The following is an 8,971-nucleotide window of genomic DNA, read 5'->3' on the forward strand; positions in this document are numbered from 1 at the left end:
CCACTTGAAAACAACTGACTGTTGACATAGCAACATTGATACAGAACAACTAAAGTTCTCATCGGACCATTTAAAATAAAGTTGGGCATTTATAGGCCTGGTTACAATGTAGGAACAATAAATCATGTTTGTGTGCAATCATCATTTTAAGTGTTGTCAAAGAGTGTTCACCCACAGAGAAGAAAGCATTTGCATATACGTATCAGCGTGGCAAAGGGACTGTATCATCCATTAGAACCGCACCGTAAGTGGTGGGTTGCAGAATCGGCCATGGAAATGTGTGCGTGCACTTTGGCTCCATTCAAAACTCTCTTTTGGGTCTGCACATGCACACTTGAAACTATTCCTTTCCACCCACGCCTTCCTAAAGAGAGCCGAGTTTCGTGCCTCACGGCCAACCAAAAGCAAGCAAAGAAGAAGCAGTAGGAAAGGCCGTCAAAGGCCTTGGAGCTCGGATGGAAACAGACTCACAACTCCCATGGACCCTTGTCATGTTTTGAAGGACGAAACGACGACATCTTTGTCCTTCTCCGTTGCGAGTCGAGTCAGACGCGTTCAACTTGAAAGTAGAGGAAAAAGCGTGTCAAAATGAATCGGGTTTCGAGCCATCCAGTTATCGAGAGGTCCCTGGACCGAGCTTACTGGGGAGTGTGCCATCCAGCCTTGAGCGTCCGGGAGAGAGAGAGAGAGAGAGAGAGAAAGAAAGAGAGGTGAAGGGCAAGGGAAAAAGAGAGAATTGGAAGGAACGTAGCAATGCCAGAGCACAATGGGTGGCGTGGGAGGATAAACAGAGCAAGCAGTGCGGAGGGCCAGAGGTCGGGAGGAACAGGAGACTGGGTGGTCCTATTCTTGTTAATAAAAGTGAACTACTTTAAAAAATTCTGCTAGGACCCCGCCAGGAGTTGTCTGTCCCCATGCTAGCCGAACGTTGGGGAACAAGTCCAACTCCAAAGGTGGATCGTTGGATTCCGAAGAAGTGAGGTGTACTACTCACAGAGTGCGCATGTGTTCATAATTCATAGACGGAAGAGAGTCCAATGGCGAGAAAGTTCGCTCATGAACATTTATCATGCTGTTCCTCTTGGTCAAGAGTTCATTTCCGTTGGGCAAAAACTGCGAGTCTCAGGAGTCGTTCCTTGTAATGGGGCGTGGGCGAAAGAAGCTCGAAAGACGCATCATTTGGTTGGAATGCGGAATTCGGACTTTGGTAGTAGGTAACCATGTAAGAAATCGCCCACATTCATCATTTTTATGAATTGTAAATTGCCAGAGTAGTCCAAAAGTCCTGCAACAACGTCAGGAGCGTGTATTGTGGAGTCAACCAACATACAACTTCGAATAAGTCAAGATGTCAAGCCCTAGCTAGACAAAGGTCAATAGTGAGATGGTTGACACTCACTATTCTCGTGAGTGTACGTACTGGAGGTAGTACGATTTTCAAGACATGGAATGGGTCCTCGTAGTGTGTTCGTTGGAGTGGTGAATGCCCATACTCATCCAATTTTCCCAAGTTCCCTCTCCCTCTCCTACTCCCCCCCCCCTCTCTCTCTCTCTCTCTCCAGTTTTGGCTCATGGATTTCCAGACAGGGCCAACCATCCAGTTCTATGCTTACTTCATCTCTTGCTTCCTCAAACATTGGAACTTCGGAGCTCAGGATACGCATGTGCCTCCCTGGTAAATGGTCGCTCGTCGCTGGTTGATGCCGCCGGAGCTCTGGAGAGACAGCCTGGCCTCCATGTGTCTTGGCTGCGATGCTTTAAAGTTGTGTTTGGCCTCGGAGGACAAGGACGACGAGGAGGAGGGGGAGGTGAAAATTTTGAGGTTTGGAGGCTTTCTGTTGCCCGTTCTTCCTTGTCTGGTGGATGTGGGAAGAAGGAACAGACGTTTTGGACACTGTGGTTGAATCTAGGATTCATTCTTTATTTTAGTGTAGGAAACATATGTCTTGGAGGCGGAGCAAGAGACAATTTGTCAAAGTCGAAATGAAAAGCCATGAGGGTTTGAGCTAGTTTTGGCTATTTTAGGCTCGAATCGAGAACGCTTGAGAACCATGATTTTCTCGCAGTTTGCTAGAATAGAAAAGTTTTTGCAATGCTAAACAATTCCAAGTACCAATTTCCTTGTTGCATGCACATAGCCAATTGATGACTGTCCGAAATTTGATTTTGAAAATCCAGTGCAAAAAATTGCAGTTCCGCTTTTTCTAACATCGCGATCTCCTGGGTTTTCATGCCATTACCCTAAGTAACACTGATTGACAATTACTAAGAACCCAATTCTACCTCGATCCATCAGAAATGTAAGCACCTTTTGAAGTTCAGTCTATATCTGGAACGAACATACATGAAATGAAAGAAAACGCTAGTTTTTCAACTATCATGCTTCTTTATCCACTCTCATTGCCAAGGTTTTTGGCCTCACCACAACCTTTTTGTGCCGTAAACGTCAGAAAACATTTTTATACCTCGAAATTCAGAGGCCCGAACAACTGAAGAGCTTGGTTATGGCCAAAGGCGACTAATTTCGACCCTTTATCAGAGCATAGCCATGCCATTCCTCACTTATCTATTGTCTGTGGTTTGCTACCGACCCAGGCGTTTCTTTGATTGCAAAGTTTGAAACCACATGGCTAGGCCTAGTAATTTTTGTGTCCACTACTCAATCTTCGTCACTCCTCAGTCCTAGATCCTGTAATATTAACACTACTTCCAGATTCCGGCATGACTCTGGATATGACCATCGTGCATCTCAGTCCTGTCCACCCACGCAATTGTGTGCCCATATCATGGGTTTGATCATCATGAGGCCATCCGCGTCCTTTCACCTTGGGCTTTCGGACTTGTTCCAAATGACCATGGGTGACAATGTTCGATCATAGATTTCTAGACGCTGGATGTCGGACGACCGACCACTCGGTTGGCAAAACAGTACAATAAACCGGTTTGTAATCAATTCCCAGGAGACCATCCATTGTACTGTTTTACCAGCCGAGTGGTCGGTCGTCCGACATCCAGTGTCTAGAAATCTATGATTCAACCCACAAAGGGTAGGTTCGATTAATGGAACCCAATAGATCTGGTTGCGAATGATGTCGCCCAAAGTGAATGGATCACCAAGCCAGGAAAGTTCAGGTTTCTTACTGATCCCCAGATATTGAGAACCAGCTTGCTTTGTACCGGATTGTAATCTTCCTCTGCGTTGCCCAGCTGACGGAGAAGCAACAGTGTTCCCCTTTGTGGCACCTTTCTGTTCTGCTTATCTTCTTCCTCTTTTTCTTCTTCCTCTTTTTCTTCTTCTTCTTTTTCTTCCCCTCTTTCTCGTCCTCCCTTCCTCCGGTTCATGACAAAAGCGCAGAGAGAAACGTACAGAGAGAGGAGGGAGGAGGCCCACCACCAATTCGAGTTCACTTCCCTGCTTCATTCTTGCCTACCTTCCGTCCTCCTTCCGCCTGTCTGTCAGTCCATCCATCCGCCTTGCGCCTGGGCTGTTGAATATTTGGGTGGATGGGTTGGTTACTTGATTACATGTTGCTTAAAAGCGACTTAGTTGCTTTCATCGTCTCAGGTGGTTTTAAAATCCCAAATTTTGATTTATAATGAGCAAACCTAAAAAAGTTACATGGTGAAAATATTAACTTTTCGGGCTAAAAACAGTTCATGCAAAATTTTCAATTTTCCCACATTCTGGCCTTTTTCCCCACTTTTTCCAGGCATTTTGATCCTTTAATAATAATATTAATATTAATATTATTATTATTAATATTAATAATAATATTATTATTATTAATAATAATAATAATAATAATAATAATAATAATAATAATAATAATAATAATAAAAGTTATTAAGACCTTTTAGCCGCTTTGGGTTTGGGTCGTCGCCAAGTTCTTTTTTCCTAAACGCGCTCACTTTATCAGGTCTTCTCCAAAGAGTTGTCTTGGTGTTTCTGTTGTTTCTTTTTACTCTTTCTCTCCCTGTTCTTCCTCTCTTTCTCGGGAAGAGCCAATACTACATGTTCTAATCAAGGTCTTCTCTACATTCAGTAGGATACTTCCTTCTCGTGTGTGTCTCTCTCTCTTTCTCTCTGTCTCTCTCGTTGGTTCCATGGTGCCCAAGTGAGCTCGCGTGGCTCCCTGTCGTCTACGGTGATGGTTGTTTTTGCTGTAGCCACCAATTCCTCTTCTTATGTTGGTTGGTGTTCGACCTCGTTCTCGTTCTTCCTCTTTGGCGTCCTTGTCCTCCTCGTCCTCCTGCTCATGGCACATGAAGTCGTCCAACGTTGTTACTCGGTTCTTTCCCCGTTCGTTCGTTCATTCGTTCGTTCATTCGTTCGTTCGTTCGTTCGTTGGTTTGCTCGTTTGCTCGTTTGTCCGCTCCCTGGTCTTGGTCTTGGGCGTCCGAGATCCGTCGCTTCTGAATTGTGAGGAGGAAGAACGGCCGTAAAGCCCAAGAACACGGCAACCATCACCTTCTCCTTCGTCTCCTTCTACTTCTTCTTGGCCGTCGTCGTCTTCTTGTCCTTCTTCTTTCCTATGGATCCGAGCTTTGTCTGCAAGTTCTTGCCCTCGTTCTCGCCCCCGCGACTCAATTTAGTCTTGTTCAGAAAATAACTATCAGCTTCTGCAACCAGTCAAAGTTGGAACACGTTCCGAAGAGGACACTACTACTGACCCACGGCACAATTTAGCTTCAGACAAATACTACAGAGAGTGCGGCCTTCATCATCGATCGGTTTGGGGAATCTTCCTCAGATTGAAACGGCTTAGCTCACTCAAAGTCGTTGTTAGTTGTTGTTAGTTCTCAAATGCTCATGACTTCAAAGCACGCAAGTGGTGGGTGGTGACAAGCTTGAGTTCGGGAACTTACCATACTTCCGGGAGCGTACCGAGCATTCACTCACTCCCTTGCCCTTGAGCAACAATTGGGTGCTAGTTCACAATCCTTGGTGGAGCATAATTTGATTGCAGGAATTGGTCTCCTCATGACTTTTGGATGGCGACAAGGCTGTGACCGCCTTGTTTAGGTGTCACAACCTCACACGGCACTCACTCAGAACCCCCTCAAAAAGCCGGTGGCGTCGCAGTTGACCGCCTTCGATTCTGCAACAGGATGTTGTTGGGGTTTCACGCTGAAGACCGCTTCTTCCAGTTAAGTACCATTTGGGTTAATGCGATGTTGGTGCTTACATCGTTGATCCCAATCGTTTCCTTGATTTAAACGCCCCCACTGGCATTGACGGCTTCCCCAGTGGCTTGGAATCAAATTGATTACCTACTCTAATGCTTGGTCTTCAGCGCAGCTCTGAATCACCAATGATTCGCTTGATCTTGATCAGTTGGCATCTGTTGACGCTCTGTGGCTCTCGGGCTAGCAACGAGGTTTTGAATCGGGCCGCTTCTGACTTGAATTCAATAGACATAAACAACCATTCTCCACTTGTGATGCCATCATCAATTCAAACTGGCCTTCCCTTGGGCGAACAGTCCTCCGTTGTCCGTGATCAAAGTACCTTGAAAACTTCCAGTAATTTGTTCCAGACATCTCTCAAAGACTCGAACGTCCTCTCTTCACATTTTTCATTGCCAGCATTACAACTACCACAACAAGAGCAACAAACATCATCACCAGCAGTGACGACAACAACAGCAGCAACAGTCGCCGCAGAAGCAGCAACAGTAGCAGCATCTACATCATCAAATTCAATCAGTCACAATCTCTACCAATATTCTCAGGAGCCATCCCCTTCATTTTCGTACGCGCTGCCCCCGAAGACTCCCTCTTCCAAGGCAAATATTTTCCCCAACTCCGAACTTTTAAGGAAACTTTCACAGTCCAGTTCGAGCAATGGTTTGAGCCGCCCACAAAGCCTTCAAGGTCAACCAGAGGGTCGGACTCCAACGTCAGCATTGTTACCACTCTCATCAGCAGAAGTATCAGTATCAGCAGTATCAGCATCATCACCTCCTTCGTCTGAAACACAAGAGGGACACTCTAATCCATATGTGCGCGACAAGCGATCAGCCAGTCCAAATCATCACAGTTCTGACAGTGCCATCTACCTCAATACGCCTTTGTCCAGGACAGGGCGGGACCGCTTTAAGCATTCTTGGCGCCGACGAAAATCCTTTTACGGACCTCCGATGGAGGTATCCAACCCTTCCTCCGCATCCTCTCGCGTCTTAAAGCAGTCTTCCCTCTCTGAGTTTGAGTCACACTCAGATCCCAACCCTCGAAATCACCATCACAATCGCCGTGAGCATCAACAGAATTCGAATGCGCTTTTCCCCCGAAGTAGTGACACAAACAATAAGAACAATAACAATTTTGATGACGACAACAGCAGCAACAACATGAATAACAACAACAACAATAACACACCGTTGTCCCAACCAAGGGTGTCCCAGAGTTCTTACCGGTCCCATCGAGTCGTCTCCCCCGAGTCTCTGGACAACAGGAACCTGTGGAAACCACCTGGCTCCCAGACTGACCTGTCCATGCCCACAGGCCTACAAGAGGGCCCCGTGGTGGCTGCCAGTATGTCTGAATCGGCTAATCTGGCCAACAACTCGCCAGTGGAAGCCTTTGCTGCCGTCGGGCAAGATCTGGCCAGAAATCTCATGATGAGGACACCTCGGTCCGGTCGAAGATATGAAGTTCCTCAAATTGGTGAGTCTCATACCCACCGGGGCAATTGGTAGCTAGCGGTTCCCTACATTTAGCGTTATGAATTGATAATTTCGGGATCAATGGGTGGCCTACTTTAGCCAAAGGTTTTCTGCTACTCTCTGGTCCAAAGTCTGAGTCACAGTAAGCATGGTGTTTATCTAAGTAGGGGGCTTCCCCGGCCCACCTTAGGCTGACCCGGTTATACCCTTTCTTTCTTTCGGTCGGTCGGTCGACAATGACGAGGAAAACGACCTCCTGCAAATACAAATGAATCATAGCCATAAAAAAAGGCCAAGACAAGAAGAAACGGTTTACCAGGTTTTTGAGAGGTACTCTCCCGCTTTGTCATTTACATCAAAAATGTCCAACTGGTTTTGTTATGACGAGATGGATTGATGTGCATTGAGCATTTACCACGGAATAAGTAATTTTGTTTGTCCTTGTCATGGTTTCGTTTCAATTCATCAGCCTTGGGTGTTATGCTCTCAATTGTGGACCCTAATAAGACCCCAGCACCGACTTATGAACGGAAAACGTACTCGTGGCAAAGCAAGTAGAAGTCAGAATTGCCTGAAACCTTGTGCTACGTAGCAATACATACAGTAGATGAAGGAGGATTGCAGTTGTCTGTTACTGGTATCCTGCCTGGTCCCTGGAAACCTCAAATACTCAGAGACCCCTAGAGATTTCTCCGGCACTAAAGGGAAATAAACACATTACTCAGATGATCCTCCCCCAATGAAGGCTGAAGGCCAAGCGCTGGCAGGCGAGAGCTGAAGTGGGAAGCCTTTACCCAGAGTATTGTCGAGGATGATTAAGAAATCATTTCTCGGTACAGTTTAGCTTCCTAGATTTGTTCGTGCGTTTGGCCTCTGGCGCTAAGTTTAGCTGAGAACATTTATTTTTAGCTTGGCAGCAAACGATGATCGGTTGAACTTTCGTGCTAAATATTGAGCCTTTCCTTTCTCATGCGAGTTCAAACAAAATATATGAACTCTCTCAGGCCATACGCTAACACTTTAAAAATCTATATTTTACCTCACCTAGCCACTTGTATGGAGCAATCCTGAGATTAAGACCTGTTCTATTTTACAATATGATATGAATTTGAAGCAAGCTATGAGATAAAGTTATCCATTTTTGACTAGTTTATGATGAACTTTCAGAGTTTTTAAAGAGCACTATTGCTACACATGAAAAAAGCACCCTTCGCCTCAGGGTAAACATTAGTGAAGCTCTTAAGTGAGACGGACGCACTTGGTGTAATGAAATATTCACACGAATCATAAATTCAAGCAGTCAGCTTGCGTTCTTCTAGTATTTTTTTGATACCTTTTATTTCGTGATGCTCCAAAGAATGAGCTATTTTAGAAAACACACATTCGTTGAAATGTCAAAAACTTCCCAAACGGACATGGAAAAGCGGCTTGACAGAACCACCTTGCTTAAATGAATTCAGTAAATAGCGAACTGAAGTGATTCAATTGATAGGAGAGTAGTCAGTCTAGAGTGGAATAGATCTAAATAAGTTACTGCATCTTGGCTAAATAGAAATGAACTGTTTGTTTATTTGTTCGAGTGGCCGATTTACAAAATTGATGGTGAGCAATTATTCGTTCTATCCGCGTACTACTTTTCGGGGAGAAACATCTCGCATAATACTACAATTAACCTTCGCAAGGGGATCCATCTTAGAGGTAAGATGACATTGGAGCAATCACAATAAGGTCAAATTTCTATATTTAGTCTTCATTAAAACGCTTCCAGCAAATCAGAGTCCACCAACTTTTGTAAAGAAAGGTTGATGAAAGCTAGCAAGTCTTCTCTCTCCAAGGATGTTTAGTTGACAATTGAGATAAGCACAAGAGTGAAGTGGAATACCAAAAAGGGTGTAGCAAAAATAATGCCTTGTTAAAACATCTGGAACAGGATACTTTGGCTAATGCACTGTTTTCAAGAGTCTTGAAAACGAAAGAGTTTGTTGGTTTTTAAAAGACAAACCCCTGACAATCCAAAACTTGCTTTTGTTCTTGTTGCACCTAGATATTGACTTGAACCGGTACGATTATTGCTAGAATATAGATATTGAGAACAAATATGCCCGGCCATCTCAAAGAGTTATTATTGGATCCGAAAACGGATCAATTTGGTTGAATCCGATACATGATATGCCCTGAATCAGAATCGAATTTCTTCATTAACATGCGCTCGTTGTGTTCTTTGTTTTGAGCCCTCAAGGTTATAGCCGACTTGAACTCTTTGCGAATATACAAGGGCCTATTGGTATGTGTACCTACGTTGCCTA

General features: G+C 44.7%; 1 protein-coding gene across 1 annotated transcript in view; it reads left to right on the forward strand.

Annotated features, from left to right (window-relative positions):
• Positions 1–4,041: 4,041 nt before the first annotated feature.
• Positions 4,042–8,971, forward strand: part of LOC131880957 (putative uncharacterized protein DDB_G0277255) — an 18,595-nt gene continuing 13,665 nt past the window's right edge. The window contains exon 1 of the mRNA XM_059227689.1: positions 4,042–6,666. Coding sequence (XP_059083672.1) covers positions 5,280–6,666 — 1,387 coding nt within the window. The 5' untranslated portion in view covers positions 4,042–5,279. The remainder of the gene's footprint in view (positions 6,667–8,971) is intronic.

The sequence above is a fragment of the Tigriopus californicus genome, chromosome 5 (genome assembly GCF_007210705.1).
Source record: "Tigriopus californicus strain San Diego chromosome 5, Tcal_SD_v2.1, whole genome shotgun sequence".
Lineage (NCBI taxonomy): Eukaryota > Metazoa > Arthropoda > Copepoda > Harpacticoida > Harpacticidae > Tigriopus > Tigriopus californicus.